Source organism: Chrysochloris asiatica, unplaced genomic scaffold (assembly GCF_000296735.1).
Source record: "Chrysochloris asiatica unplaced genomic scaffold, ChrAsi1.0 scaffold00110, whole genome shotgun sequence".
NCBI lineage: Eukaryota > Metazoa > Chordata > Mammalia > Afrosoricida > Chrysochloridae > Chrysochloris > Chrysochloris asiatica.
The window spans coordinates 3385495-3402104 of NW_006408628.1; the positions used below are offsets into that span (position 1 = coordinate 3385495).

General features: G+C 37.9%; 1 protein-coding gene across 1 annotated transcript in view; it reads right to left on the reverse strand.

Moving 5' to 3' along the window:
- The window catches only part of ABCA12 (ATP-binding cassette, sub-family A (ABC1), member 12), a 221686-nt gene that overhangs the window by 24029 nt on the left and 181047 nt on the right, over positions 1 to 16610 (reverse strand). Inside the window, exons 37-42 of the mRNA XM_006867786.1 lie at positions 15579 to 15706; positions 13108 to 13195; positions 7548 to 7653; positions 4251 to 4305; positions 3352 to 3529; positions 1691 to 1806 (exon numbers count right to left, since the gene is read on the reverse strand). Coding sequence (XP_006867848.1) covers positions 1691 to 1806; positions 3352 to 3529; positions 4251 to 4305; positions 7548 to 7653; positions 13108 to 13195; positions 15579 to 15706 — 671 coding nt within the window. The remainder of the gene's footprint in view (positions 1 to 1690; positions 1807 to 3351; positions 3530 to 4250; positions 4306 to 7547; positions 7654 to 13107; positions 13196 to 15578; positions 15707 to 16610) is intronic.

Sequence of the window (16610 nt, forward strand, 5' to 3'; positions counted from 1 at the left end):
TTTGAATAATAGTGGTATTAGCTGGACTTCCCTGTTGTTATTGTTGTGGGTAAGTACCGTGGAGTCGGTTCTGACTCATAGTGACCCTGCACAAGGTTTCCGTGGCTGTAAATCTTTACAGGAGCAGAAAACCTTATTTTTCTTCCATGGAACAGTTGGTAGTTTCAAACTGCTGACCTTGAGGTTGGGAGCCCGATTCGTAACCCCTACGCTACCAAAGTTCCTTAGGTGCATGGATATTATCTTATCAGAGACAGTGTTGTACCTTATGACTGATCTGGATATGTTCTTTGTGACAATGAATGCAGCACCATTCCTCTTCAATTTGTCATTCCTGGCATAGTAAACCATGTGGTCACCAGATTCCAAATGGGCAATACCAGTCCATCTCAGTTCACTAATGCCTAAGATATCGATATCTATGCGTTCCACTTCATTTTTGACATCTTCCAATTTTCCAGATTCATACTTCGTACATTCCATGTTCTGATTTTCAATGGATGTTTACAGCTGTTTCTCTTCATTTTGAGTTGTGCCCCATCAGCAAATGAAGGTCCCGTGGGCTTTACTCCATTTGTGTCATCACGGTCAACTCTACTTTGAGGAGGCAGCTCTTCCCCAGTCACATTTTGAGTGCCTTCCAACCTGAGGGGCTCATTTTCCAACACTTTGCTATTCATAAGGCTTTCAGTGACTAAATATTCATAAGTAGTTCATCACTCTTTCTTCCTAGTCTGTCTTCGTCTGGAAGCTCATCTGAAATCTCTCCACCATGGTGACCCTGCTGGTATATGAAATACCGGTGGCATAGCTTTCAGAATCACAGAAACTCACAAACCACCACAGTACAACAAACTGACAGATGAGTGGTGGTTCTGACCCATAGCAAATCTGTATAAGGTTTCCAAGAAGTGGCTGGGGAGTCTGAACCACCAAGCTTGTAGTTTAAACCCACCTTATGATCCAGTGTTTTATCCCACAACCCTACACCAGGACTCCAACGAAATGGATACCACCCCCGAATTTGGGGCAGAATGAATTGCTACACTAAGCAGTGTTCATATCAGCCTTTATTATTATAAATACAGAAGCAACAATATTACATGCGTATTTTCAGAAATCTGAAATGTACAAATTAAAAACAAATACTCATATTACATGTTATAATGCTACAAATAGTCCTATTGTGGTGCTGTAGGATCAACACTGAACTGAAACGTCAGTTTGAAGCACAAGGTCGGTGGTTCAAATCTACCAGCCATTCCTCGGAAACCTTACACAGGGTCGCTATGAGTTGGAACCAACTTTATGGCACGTAACAACAATATTCATATAATTTGTCAATACACACATTCACAAGTGTGTATATACACACTTTTGTGGTTATTTAAAAACCTCCTTTTTAATGTCAATTAAATTACATATGTAAATTTCTAAGCATGACACCTGGCACCCAAGAAATGCTCATTAGTGTTAGGTATTAGGCTTATTAATAATAACAGCATTACTTTTCAGAAGGATGACACTTTACAAACCATGGACTAACAAGTGTAATGTATCATTAGTTATCGCTCATGTCAAATAAAACCCCAAGACAATTGTAAATTAGCTAATGAGATTGAGGTCCTATTTGTGGCTCAGAGCATTTAATTTTGTTAATTCCTTTTTCATTGCTTAATCAGCAGCTTACCCAAACAGCAGAAGTAGGAGAGAGACAGCGCCTAGATTATTTTCACTGTAGAAGGCAGGTAACTGGAAAATTGCAATGACACCAATGGAAAAAGCTACAGGCACCAAATAGAAGACCTATGGGAATATGTAAAACAATGCTTAAGATATGGCAAGCTGTTGTTTTTTGGAAATCAATAGCACATCTAGTTCAAAACTGCAACAATTCGGGCTCGAAATATTTGAAGAAATGAATTTTTATCTCTGCTCCTTTTGTTTGTAATATTCAGCTTATTTTACATTGAGTTCACTTTAGAATTTGTCTCCTTCAATATGAGGTCAAGCCAGTTCCCATTTATATAGATATACAAGGAGTCCTTGGTGTTCCTGCCTCCAGGCTTTGAGACTTGGGATTATCTGATGATAGAGATTCAGTAAGGAAGATAAGACAGCCAGGTAGCTTGGTATTAGATTCAGCCCTCAATGTATTGATTTCATTTTGAATGCTGGAACACTCTCTGATGGTTGATTTCTAAGGCTTGGTTATCAGTGTGAGCCACTCTGTGACAAACCAGCGGGACAGCAGGTCCCAGACATACTTGGAATCACAGGAACATAAACAAAGAACTCAGCATTTCATCGGCAAGTAGAAATACAAGGGGGGCTTCAAAAAGAGTATGGAAAAAATGGAGTTAAAGATATGGAATTTTTTCAAGCACTTTTTGAAGCCCCCTCATTTAAATACTGAAGAATTTTTAGTAAGATGCTCATATGAAGGAGATGGTAAATTAATTTGGGAGAGAAAACTTCCTAAATTAAAATGAGTCCCAGATATATAACATCGGAATCTGTATATAGTAAGTAGACTTTCACAGAAATGTGTGCTTTAAGCTTTTTTATTAGTTAGTTCACAATAAAGTTCCCAGTGAGTTCAGAGCAGTCATTACCATTCTTTTAGATTTGACTTCTACAGCAAACACATTTCAGAGCTCACTGGATCCATTAACAAAATGGATATGCAGTTAATTACTCTCCAACTCTTCAAGCCAATGATCTTTACAGCAATCCAGACAATTTCACCATAATCACCAGGCAAATGCACACCCATCCTGGGCTGTTGGCCAACACTGGCCCATTTGGAGTCAAGAAAACCCATCTGAACTTTGGGATCATTTTATGCAAATGGGAAAGTCATCAATGAAATACACCCTTCTTTTTCCTACTAATCTTCTCTAATGTGTCATTCAACAGTGGCTGTTACTTAGAAATTTTTTAAGTAGCTGATTCAATTTTTGTAAACGTGATCCTTTGGCACCATTGGGCAAAACTAATCTACCATATCGCTAAGCTTCTATCTCTTCAGAGTATAGTGGCTCTCAAGCTTCAGTGTGTTTAAAACTCACCTGGAGTATCTTGTTTAAAAAGATATATTCTCTAGGCTCTGTGCCCAAGGCCTGGATTTAACAGGTTTTGAGTGGGGTCTTAAGATCTGCATTTACAGCAAGTGCCCTGATGAATCTGACAAAGGTGGTTCTTAGACCACAGAGAAGAGAACAGGGATGAATATAAGATTTTTTTAAGTTCCTTTTTAAACTTCTTGCATTTGGGTGATAACTTGAACAAACCAGAGTAAGTGAATCTCAAAATCAGACTGGCGTTCCTGTGATGACATCAGCTACTCACCATGTCATAGATGAAGTTTGTTACCCAGTAGCATGTCACACCGATGCCTGAAATGTGCTGCAACTGTTTGGATTTGGTCTGATGTTCCCTTACGACGTAGGTGACAAAGCTGGCGGTGGTGACAGAGTAGCCCATGAGAATGGAGAGAGCCACTAAAATATCGATTAAGCTGCTGATTCTAGAGGGAGCAATCGGGAGAGAAAAACACATACATTTGTGGGACTCTTTTCCTTTCAGAAAGATTCATGACTAAAGCCATCAACAAAAACAGCACAAGATTTGGCTGTGACACAGATAAAGCTTCCTGCAAGGCAGTCAGGGAATATCTTCTGCATGACTCTGCTGTGACCCTGGAATGGATGTTAGCTCTACTGCCTCTGATTTGATGGGGATATCAGATAGAGAGGAGTCCTGGTGTGGTGCTGTGGGTTAATGCACCAGACCACAAAGCTGTTTGAACTGCAAGGTCGGCGGCTCAAGGTCACCAGCTGCTCTCCGGGGACCCTATGCAGGGTCGCTATGGGTCGGAACAGACTTGACAGCACTTCACAACAACATCTGATAGAGAAACCTTGGTCTCCAAGGGTTACTGGGAGTACGCAAGGCATATAGAGTTCTTGAGCATAGAAAGAGCACTTAAATGCTATGCAGGGAAGTTGTAATGACGAAGCACTTATGCACTTGACTTATAAAAGTGGCAGACTCTGAATCTGCAGTCAACAAGCTCGACTTGGCAACTCCACTCCACTTCCTTTCGCAGCCTTTCTTTTATCCCACCCAATCAGTGACATATGTTACCAGCGTTTCTGGACTGACATTCATTCAGATACAACTGTAATTTCCAATTAGCGTGCTTGATACAGAACCTCAGCTACACCAAGGAGAAACTTCTTGCTTACGTGGCTTGTTCTTGGTCTTGCACCCCTGGATAAGGATGACTATACATGATGATGCCTGAAACAAGAGACACTTCTTTCATTAACAGGCATTCCATTCATCAGAAAGAGCAAGTCTTCATAAATACATTTTCCACTAGACTGCTAACTGCAAGGTCAGCAGTTCACACTCACTAGCCACTCCTTGGAAACTCTACACAGGTTTGCTATGAGTTGGAACGGACTCAGTGGCACTTAACAACAACAACATTAAGTAGAATGGGGTTCTAGTATGGTGCTGTAGGATAAGCACTTGACTACTAACCACAAGGTCAGCAGTTCAAACCCACCAGCCACTCTTCAGAAAACCTATGTAGGGTTGCCATGAGTCAGAACTGAATCAATGACAAACAACAACAACATTAAAGTAGAATTTGACATATTTTGAGGTTGAATTCCATAACTGTTACATGTTAAAAAACAAACAAACAAAATAAACTCGCAACAATCACTGTAGCCAATTTGAGCTATAATTTTAATAACATCATTGGGGGATGTGATTTTATCTTTTATGTGGATTAGTAGGCTCTTGTTTCACTGAGATTCAATTTTCCTTGGGGCCCTACTTAAACCCTCTTGCTGAATTATAATAAAGTGGGAAAAAACATTTCTTTTATTTCCCCTTTGTATTTCAGAATCAAGAAATACTCTATTTCACCAGAGGAATCTTTGCAAATACATTTTCCTCATGTATGTAAAATGCTGCTGGACCAGGATAATTACCTAGTTCTTTTCATGCGTATCTTTAGCTGAAAGATCAAGTAAAAATATCAAAGTTAGGAATCTATATCATAATCTTCTCTGCGGTTTCTGCAGCAGCCAGCATAATGTCTCAAGTTGTTGTTGTTGGTTGTTGTTAAGTGCTGTCGATTCAGTTACGACTCATAGAGACCCTGTAAAGGGTTCCCAAGGAGCGGCTGGTGGGTTTGAACTGCCAAGCTTATAGTTAACAAGCAGCTAATCCTACAGTGCTGTACCAGAACAGGTAGAGTGGTCAAATAATCTTTATTAAATTGTATCAAATCTTCATCTTAAATTTCTTCTACATACAATATATATTTAAAATGAGGCATTTGCTGTTGCCTGTAGTTGAAAATGTAAGATTTCAAAGGTGCATCCTACTGAAGAGACAGTTGCTACTTTGCAACAAAAAGTAAGAATAAACACTATGGTGGAGGAGGAAACTTGTCAAGGTTTTAAAAAATATATATATTTCAATATAAAAAGCCTAAATGTGTAACATTTGTTAGCAAAAATAAGCCAATCTATGTTTGTTGGGAAGAAAAACAATCTTTTCATGTTAAATTAACCACTAGAGGGAACCACATGAATGTAACAGATATTGACAGAGCAAAGGAAAGCTAATTAAAAGATTTTTATGCTAAAATTCAAAGAAAATTAATTTTATAGCTAAAGTAAAATCCTAATTCATATAGACACTAATAAAAATGCCTTAAAAGTAGTAGTGTTTATGGGGAGGTGGCAGGAAAATAGTTAGATTTTTTTTTTTTTTTTACTGTAATGAAATTGCATTAATTTTTAAACACAAGTAATATTACCGTGGTAGACCCCATACATGCATTATGAAACAATTAAAGTAGTTTAGGGTAACATGGGTTTCTTCTTTGAAAAAAACTTGAACTGCTTCCAGAAATGGTAGGAAGCTAAGGCTATCAAAAGTCAGAATAAGAAAAATGAGTAAAGGATAAAGTTATACCAATAATCATCACTATACAGGTCAAGTTAAACCTAATTTTTAAATTAAAAAATACATTTTCTTTTAGGGTCAATGTATAAATTATGTCTAGAATTCTTAAATCTTCGTACTCTGCAATTTAAGACTAGAGTGGTAGGACCCACCACAAACCTGTTGAAATCTTGTGTGATTCTGATGTGCTTAGTATCAATAAAGAACACTGGGAATAGAGGAACCCTGAAACCAGAGTTCTAAAAGCTGATCCCCTCAAAAGCAGCATCCGTCTCTTGTTCTCAGTACCCCTCCCCTAGCATTTCTGTAGTTCCTTATTTCACAGTAACAGTCTCCAAATAGTACATTCTACTGAAAGTCAGGTGTCCAATAGTAATTCAAACTAAGTCACACTAGACCCACCTGGCTCTGGTCACCACTGAATTGACCACTTTTGATATGCCCTTTATTGATACGCTAGATCTCAGAACTATCAATCTTGTTCTTTTGCTTCAAGGTTCCTCCTGCTAAGAAAATGCCAAAGTAGTTGGGAAAAATACTGTTTCCTCTGAAAAGAAAACTCTTAAAGATTCTGTTGCTAGAATGAGGACTTGTCTCTAAGGCAAATGTCTACAATCACCGTTACTCCTGGCACACACTGTAATGCCCAACAGGAAGGAGATGAAGGAAAAGCAGATAGTAATATTTCTGAACCATCCATGAGCATTATGTCTTCCCTGACATGAGTCCTGTTCACCAGGTTGGACATTCAATGTGCCCAAAATGGTGCTGCTCTTAGTTTTTTACTCCATTTGATTATTAATACTATTTTAAGGATCATTATGGGAAAATAACTAAAGTGAGGCTCAGAATGAAATGGTCTGATGAACAGTAACTGAATTAGAAAAAATGAATCAGTCTCTTTGAAATTCCAAATTCTGTTTTGTAAACTATATGGAAGTCTCTCTCTTAGGAAAAATAATCTAAGTCTCTTAGGAAAAACAATCTAACCTGGTTAAGTCCAGTGAAGCATTATGGAATATTTAAAAAGGAATAGACAGGAGAGTTAGACAGATATGGATTCAAATCTCACTTCTGAATCTCAGAGAAATAATAGTAGGGAAGAGTAATACTCATCAGGGTGCTAAAATGATTAGCAATCATTCATATAAACATGGGCCATTTGGTAATTATGCATGGTAATGCTTTTGGTCACGTAGAATTTCTTAGTTTAAATTTTTGTCTTAATGGTTTAGGGAACAGTTATTAACATTATTTTGTTTTAAAGTTTAGCTTGCATATAAATGAATAGATGCCAAATGTTTTCCTGTGAGATATAATTAGTTGGTGTGAGAGACAACATGAGCACAAAAAGTCAGCATTATTGCCCTCACTTGATAAATGAGGACACTAAATGAACCTGAAGTTAAGGACATCATCCAGAATGTTCCATCTGGCAGGTCTACTAAAGACTATAACATAAATGTTATTGGGAGGGAAGTTATCTAGTGTGTATTTCTTTATGGAGAGTAGACAAGTTGCAATACAAGAAGCTTCTGTGTAAATAACTTTACCGTGTCTAGCAGCGTCATATTTTGACATGTTAGCTCTCAGAAGAAAATTGTTTAGGCTGTTCAGGTAAGCTGGAAGGGAGTGGTAGCCTTCTGGATCATACCATACCTGTCAAATTCCAAGAGAATTCAAGGTCAATACTGGGTTCAATAACATTCAATCACATCAGGCCACCTTTACATCTGACAGCCTACCGAATTTACATTTACAAGGTTGTTGTTAGGTGCCATTCAAATCCGTACCAACTCATAGCAACCCTATACACAACAGAACAAAACATTGCCTGATCCTAGGCCAACCTCGCTGTTGTTGCCACATTTGAGCCCATCGTGCTGCCACTTTGCCAATCCATCTTGCAGGGGGTCTTCCTCTTTTTCTCTGACCCTCCACCTTACCAAACATGACATCCTTCTCTAGTAACTGGTCCCTCTTGACAATATGCCCCAAGTATGAGATACAAAATTTGGCCATCCTGGCCTCCAAGGAGCATTCTGGTGCACTTCTTACAACACAGAACTGTTGGTTCTTTGGACAGCCCATGGTAGTTTCAATATCCGCCTCCAACATCATAACTCAAAAGCATCAATTCTTCTACGGCCCTCCTTATTCACTGTCCAGCTTTCACATGCACATGAGGTTACTGAAAATACCATGGCTTGGGTCAGCTGCACCTTAGTCCTCAAGCTGACATCTTTGCTCTTCAACACTTTATAAAGGTCTTGTGCACAGATTTGCCTAATGCAATACATCGTTTGATTTCTTGACTGCTGCTTCCGTGAGTGTTGATAGTTGATCCCAGAAGAATGAAGTCCTTGACAACTTCAATCTTTTCTCCATTGATAAGAATGTTGTTTATTGGTCCAGTGGTGAGGATTTTTGTTTTCTTGACATTGAGATGCAATCCATACCAAAGGCTGTGGTCTTTGATCTTCATCAGTAAATATTTTAAGTCCTCTTCACTTTCAGCAAGCAAGGTTGTATCATCTGCATATTACAGGTTATTAATGAGTCTTCCTCCAATCCTGATGTCACGTTTTTCTTCATATAACCCAGCTTCTTGGGTTATTTGCTCAGCATACAGGTGGAATACAACCTTGTCACACACCTTTCTTAACTTTAAACCATTCAGGGTTCCCATGTTCTGTTCGAACAACTGCCTCTTGGTCCATGTACAGTTTCCTCATGAGCACAATTAAGTGTTCCAGAAGACTCATACGTCACAAAGTTTTCCGTAGCTTTTCATGATCCACACAATCAAAAGCCTTTGCATAGTCAATAAAGTACAGGTAAACATCTTTCTGATATTCTCTGATTTCAGCCAAGATCCATCAGACATCAGCAATGATATCCCTCATTCCATGGCCTCTTCTGAATCCAGCTTGAACCTCTGGAAGTTCTCTGTCAATGTATGCTTGCAGCCGTTTCTGTATTACCTTTAGCAAAACTTTACTTGCATGAGCTATCAAAGAGATTGTCCAATGATTTGCGCATTCCATTGGGTCACCTCTCTTTGGAATGGGCACAAATACGGATCTCTTCCAATCGGTTGGCCAGATAGTTGTTTTCCAAATTTCTTAGCAGAGATGAGTGAGTGCCTCCTGTGCCACCTCACTTTCTTGAAAGATTTCAATTTTTATCCCATCAATTCCTGGTGCCTTGTTCTTTGCCAAATCCTTCAATGCACCTTGGACTTCTTCCTTAAGTATTATTGGCTCTTGATCATATGCTACCTCTTGAAATGGTTGAACATCAACAATTTCCTTTTGGTACAGTGACTCCATGTATTCCTTCCATCTTCTCTTGATGCTTTCTGCATCATTCAATAATTCGCCCAGAGAATCCTTCAGTAATGAAATTCAAGGCTTGAATTTTTTCTTCAGTTGCCCCAAATTGAGAAATGCTGAGTGTGTTCCTCTTTTTTGGTTTTCTGACTCCAGATCTTTGCACATATCATTGTAATATTTGACTTTGTCTTCTTGAGCTGATCTTTGAAATTTTCTGCTCAGCTCTTGTACCTCCTCATTTCTTCAATTTGCTTTAGCATCTGTATGTTGGATCAGTCTTTGATCTTTTCTTTCTTTCTTACCTTTTCAATGATTCTTTTCTTTCTTTCTATATGATGTTCTTGATGTCATCCCACAACTCTTCTGGTGTTCAGTCTTTAGTGTTTAATGTATCAAATCTGTTCTTGAGATGATCTCTAAATTCAGGTGGGATATATTCAAGGTTATATTTTGGCTCTTATGGACTTGTTTTAATTTTCTTCAGCTTCAGTCTGAATTAGCATATGAGCAATTGGTGGTCTGTTCCACAATCTGCCCCTGGCGTTGCTTTGACTGATGATATGGAGCTTTTCCATAGTCTCTTTCCACAGATGTAGTCAATTTGAGTTCTGTGTATTCCATCTCATGAGGTCCATGTGTATAATTGTCTATTATGCTGTCTTAAAGAAGGTATTTGAAAGAAAGAAATCATTGGTTTTGCAGAATTCTATCATGTGATCTCAAGGAGCTCTGGTAGCATAGAGGTTACCAATTGGGCTGCTAACCTTAAGGTCGGCAGTTCGAAACTACCAGCCGTTTCATGGGAGAAAGATGAGGCTCTCTGTTCCTATAAAGATTACAGCCTCAGAAACCCTGGGCAGGGTCACTATGAGGTGGCACCAACTCCATGGTACGTAACAACAACAACAACAACATCATGCAATCTCCATCATCATTTCTATCACCAAGGCCTAATTTTCAAACTACTGATCCTTCCTCTTTGTTCCCAACCTTTGCATTCCAATTGCCAATGATTATCAATACATCTTGATTTCATGTTTATCAATTTCAGATTGAAGAAGTTGGTAGAATTCTTCTATTTCATCCTCACTGGCTTTAGTGGTTGGTGTGTAAATTTGAAAAATAGTAGTATTAACTAGTCTTTTCTGTTGTTGTTGTTCCCTGTAGGTGCATGGATATTATCCTATCACAGAAAGCGATGTACCTCATTACTGATCTGGATATGTTCTTTTTGACGATGAATGCAACACCATTCCTCTTCAATTTGTCATTCCCGGCATAGTAAACTATATGGTTGTCAGATTCAAAATGGCCAAGACCAGTCCATTTCAGCTCACTAATGCCTAAGATATTGATGTTTATGCATTCCATTTCATTTTTTACAATTTCCAGTTTTCCTAGAATCATACTTTGTATATTCCATGGTCCTATTATTAATGGATGTTTACAGTTGTTTCTCTTCATTTTGAGTTGTGCCCCATCAGCCAATGAAGGTCCTGTGGGCTTTACTCCCATGGGCTTTATTCCATTCGCTTCATCTCTATCAACTCTACTTTGAGGCGGCAGCTCTTCCCCAGTCTCATTTTGAGTGCCTTCCAACCTGAGGAGCTCATTTTTGGCACTATATCTGACAGTGTTTCTTTGCTATTCATAAGGTTTTCAGTGACTAAATATTCAATTCCAACTTGGAAACTGATAAAGATTGGAAAGATAGTTGCTCTGTGTGCCAGCATTAAGTTGTTTTTTTGGATCTCCTTCATTGGCAATGCCTGAAAAGGTACAGAAATCCTTGTCTCCATTGCTATCTATGTTTGGTTTATGGTGATTCTCAGACTAGAGCTAAGGTCTCCTGGTACTCAGAGAGTACCCCGTATAGTGTTTCTGAGGCGTGTTAAACCTTCCCGGGAATAGAAAGCTTCATCTTTCTCCTGTGGATTGAACTGCAGACTTTTCGATTCAAAGTCAAGTGTTTATCATAGGAAATAAACTACATATGGAAACATGGTGTCCTAGAACCTAAAATGTTGTTGTTAAGTTCCGTTGAATCAATTCAGACTCATAGTGACCCTGTATAAGGGTTTCAAGGAGTAGTTGGTGGGTATGAACTACTAATTTACAGTTAGTAGTCCTTTGCTTATTCTACAGTGCCACCCCAGGATTCAAGGACTCGATTTGTTGTTGTTGTTAAGTGTCATCAAGTCAGTTCTGACTCACAGTGACCCTGCATAGGGTTTCCAAGAAGTAAATGGTGGTTTGAACTGCCCACCTTGTGGTTAGCAGTCCAGTGCTTATTCTATAGTGCCACACCAGGACTGCAGGACTAGATTAACCACCTAGAAATTCTTCCACTGACTTTCTATTCCTAGTTATTCACGTCAAATAAGTGAATTACTTTATCTACTATGTCGAAAGCAGAGGAATTTAAAATAATAGTCTGTCTCATGTCATGAAGCCTACTTGATCTTTCTAAATTACAAATCTCATTTAGAGAGAAATTATGTTATATTTGAAACACCCTTGTTTATAAAGAATATTTATCCTATATGTGGGGGGGTGGGGAGGAGACAAAATAAAAAGAAGGTATTCAAATCACTGTCACTATTTACTTTCTACATGACTGTGTAAAAATCAGCTAAAATAGACTCGATATCTATCTTATAGAGATGTGATGATGAAATAGATAGTTCATGTATAAGGCAATCCTACTGCTTGGCATATAATAGCCATTCAATGAATATTAACTTCCCTAGCGTAGTGGTTATGACCTCAAGGTCAGCAGTTCAAAACTACTAACTGTTCCATGGGAGAAAAATGAGGCTATCTGCTTCTGTAAAGATTTGCAGCCTCAGAAATCCTATGCAAGTTTGTTATGAATTGAAACAAACTCCATGGCACACTACCACCCTTAGCCTGTATCTGTCCCTTACTATCGAATGAAAAATACGTAACAGACCAATTTCCAATTCATAAGACTACCATTGGTTATATGGTTAAACACATGTGTCTACTTTTGTGACTTTAACTTGTTTCACACCTAATAAATTCTCCAGGAAAACGAGTCAACAGGGTGATTCATCTCCTTCAAACTAGAGAGTTTCCATGTTAAGTACCCAGATTGAATACACATGTTTTTATTCCATAATAAATTATGACACATACATAAAGAAAAAAATATAAGACATCAATTATAGATTTGAAAAATTATAAAGAAGACCACAAAACATTTAACAACCACCCAGGTTGAGAAATGAAACATTGCCTACAGCCAGAATACCCCTTTGTCGACCCTTTATGTATTTCCAGGTCATAACCTCCTCCCTTTTAACCCTAAAGATATGGTGAAGCTTTGTTTAACTTTGCAGTTTGTCATAAATGCAATCATACTTTATACCGTTTTATGGTGTTATCTTTTGCTCATTAATAATGTCTCTCAGACCTAGCCTGTTTACTGTATGGAACTGTGCTTACTCATTTCTGTTGCTGAAAGTCCCATTAAAAAAAATATGCAATAATTTGTATATGGGCATTCGGAATAGAGTTTTTGTCTATTATGATAAACAATCCTAAAAACACTTTTGTGCATGTATTTTAATACTGTGTGTACACATTTCCTTGGGGTGTACACACAGGACCGGAACACTGGGCTATCAACTTACTGAACAATGCCAAAGGGATTTTTCAAATTGCTTGTACTCATGCTTTGTTTTTATATCAAGAAAATATGTGAACTTATCAATTTCACATTCTCTTTATATAACATCCTGGAAGAATAAATTACCTTGGCAAGTGTTCTATTCACAGGAACTTCTGTTATATCAAAGCGAAGGTCATTAGTCAAAGGTAGCCCAAAACTCCAACCTCCATACCTACATGATAATAAAATTTATATTAGTTTTAATGGGGGAAATTCTCATGAATAGTTCTAAAGTACTTACCAAGAAACTCAGTTTTACCCCATTAGCAACACATTTATTGTATAAAATAAATACAAGGACTTCATTCTTCTTGGAGCAACCATCAACACTCATGGAAGCAGCAGTCAAAAAATCAAATGACATATTGCATTAGGCAAATCTGCTGCTCAAGACCTTTTTAAAGTGTTGAAGAGCAAAGATGTCAGCTTGAGGACTAAGGTGTGCCTGACCCAAGCCATGGTATTTTCAATAACCTTCATATGCATATGAAGACTGGACAGTGAATAAGGAAGATCGCAGAAGAATTGCTTTTGAGTTATGTTGTTGGAGGAGAATATTGACAGTGCCATGGGCTGCCAAAAGAACAAACAGATATGTGTTGGAAGAAGCACAGGCAGAGTGCTCCTTGGAGGCCAAGATGGCTAAAACTCGTCTCTCATACTTCAGACATAGTGTCAGGAGGGACCAGTCACTGGAGAAGGATATCATGTTTGGTAAGGTGGAGGGTCATTTAAAAAGAGGAAGACCCTCAGTGAGATGGATTGGCCAAGTGGCAGTATCAATGGGCTCAAGAGTGGCAACAATTGTGAGGTTGGCCCAGTACTGGGCAGTGTTTCGTCCTGTTGTGCATAGGATCACTATGAGTCAGTACCAACTTGATGGCACCTAACAACAAGAACAACAGGAATAAATAGTTTATATTTTTCTAATTCCCTTTTTTGTATTTTAGTTTTAGTCTAAGGTATACAAGATAATGCGAGGTAAAAAGTCCTTCTAAATGTATAGGTGGAGTGATCATTCTGAAAATGAGTGATATAATTGAATCATTTCTTCCATCTTAACTGATACACATACTATATTAAAAATTTTAGCGCTTAAATAAGTTTCTTTTTCTTTAGGTAATTAACACTAAAATGATATATCATCAGCTCTTATCCTTTTCAAATATCTTCATCTCAAGTCCTCACATTGCTGGTCCTGACTTGTCCCCTCGGACCATTCAGATCATTTCTCTTCACAGATGTTTGCGCTTGAGTCTATTTAACTACCCGTCAGGTGACTTAAAAAATTCAAGTAGTATTAAAAAGAATATTGTTGTTATGTGTGCAGAGCAGTTGGGTGAATTTGAACTCCCAATCATTTGGTTAGCAGCTAAGAACTTCATAATTGCACCACTTGTTGTTACTGTTGTTGTTAAATACCATCAAGTCGGTTCTGACCCACAGCGACCCTGTATAGGGTTTCTGAGGAGCGGCTGCTGAGATTGAACCACCGACCTTGCAGTTCAAACCGACTTTGTAGCCCAGCACATTAAGCTACAGCACGGGCTCCTTAATAATAAGATGGTTGTTATCAATTAGTGTAAATATCCAATAACTAGGGCCAGGTTAAATAACTAATGGTCCAGTCATACTAGAATCATCCTAAATGTACTGATATGGAGCTATATTTTTAACATGCAAATAACACCACAGTATGTTGTTCACACACACACACACACACAAAGGAGGGGGGCAGGTTTTTAGATAGTTTGCATTGTAAACTTGGCTTTATTGAAAATAGTCGTATGTAGATGTGTGGCTAGAAAGTTTCTGGAAGGATGGATCCCAAAATACCAGTGGTTATATCTGTGTGTAGGGGTGTTATTGTTTCTTCTTTTTTTGCATCTATTTGGTGGTGATTGGGTGCTATTGAGTGGGTTCTGACTCATAGTGACCCTCATCTTACTTCCATGAAGCAGCTGGTGACTCTGAACTGCTTACTTTGAAGTTAGCAACCCAGTGTATAACCTACAATGCCACCAGGGTTCCTATATAGTTCCTAAGTATTTTACATTGATCATTCATGTATACTGAAAAGGGAAGAAGGGAAGAAGAAAATGGCAGCCTACCAACTTTGCATCAACTGTAAATAAGTGGTTTAGGTACCAGCCTGCAGCCAGGCCATACACAAGCACATCTTATGCACATGAAGGCATTATGATCTACACCACTCGTATCAGATGTAAGGCTGACTGTCTCCAAAAGACATGGCTTAAAACTGCCTTAGTTAGTAAAATCCAGTCAGTAACTTTCCTTTTCTTTTAAGAAAATTATATTCACAAACATAACAAAATATGTTGAGGCCTAAGAAAACCCCCAAATTAATGTTTTTACAATTTGCTCAAATAAATCTTAAGTTAGAATCATTACTAAAATTTTAATATATCAAAGCTGTTTAAATGAAAGTAAACAACATTTGTGCATCTATTTTCTACTTTGTCTCAAGTTTCGAAGGATTCAGAATTAGAAAGCAGGATATGCTCAATTAACTATGTTATAAGCAGAATAGATACCTTTTTTGAGTAAACTCATTAGCAGTTGATATGAGATAATTTTCTATGCGGTGCCCACTGAGGTCGTATATTACTTGGGAAGAATAAGTTCTCTTATGAGGTGGGATATAGTTATATTCAGGACATTTCTGAAAAACAAGGTAAAAAATTAAGTTCTTTCTAGCCAAATAGTTGCATAGCAAGCAAATAGTCTTAGTCAAGGTGTTTTGGATTGAGGATTTGCCTATTACTGTAACTACTGAAGGGTGCTAAGACTGCCCTCGAACTGAGAGCTTTGCAAAAGATGTCATTTTGCCAAGAAATGAGAACAAATAGCTATTACTAATCTAGAGGGTACACATGTGCTTAGTGTTTGCTTACAGGCTACAAAAAACCGCAGGTTAACTGATGTGAAATTTCTCACTGTGCTGACAAAGTTTAATATAGATGAAGAATAACATTAATAAGATATTTCAGAAGGAAGAAAAATATGCTTGTCTTTATACTGAAAAGAAGTTCTGCAGATAAACTTTTCAGGGACTAAATGCAGTGGATAAAATATTTGTGTTTTACTAGTTGTACGTATAAAATGTAGGCATCAGAGCTTTGTTTATGTATATATACGCACATATTGTTGTTATCAAGTGCCATCGAATCAATTATGACTCATAGCAACCCTGTATAGGGTTTCTGAGGAGCAGCTGGTGAGATTGAACTGCCATACTTGCATTTCAGACAAACTTTGTGGACTGTATCTCTATCTGTATCTCTATCTGTATCTCTATCTGTATCTCTATCTATCTATCTATCTATCTATCTATCTATCTATCTATCTATCTATCTATTCTTTACATACAATCTGGTTATGCAGTCCAAATATGAGTCCTTTTTTGCTTTTTTGCGTATCATGACTACTGTGGCCACCCTATGGGTTTCCTTTTTAGTGTCTTTTGATGTTCATGTACTATGAATTTTTTTCTCTATCAAAAAACTGCTTTATTTATAGCTTATGTCTAATGTACAGAACAAAATTATTCAAAGTGACCTCTTTGC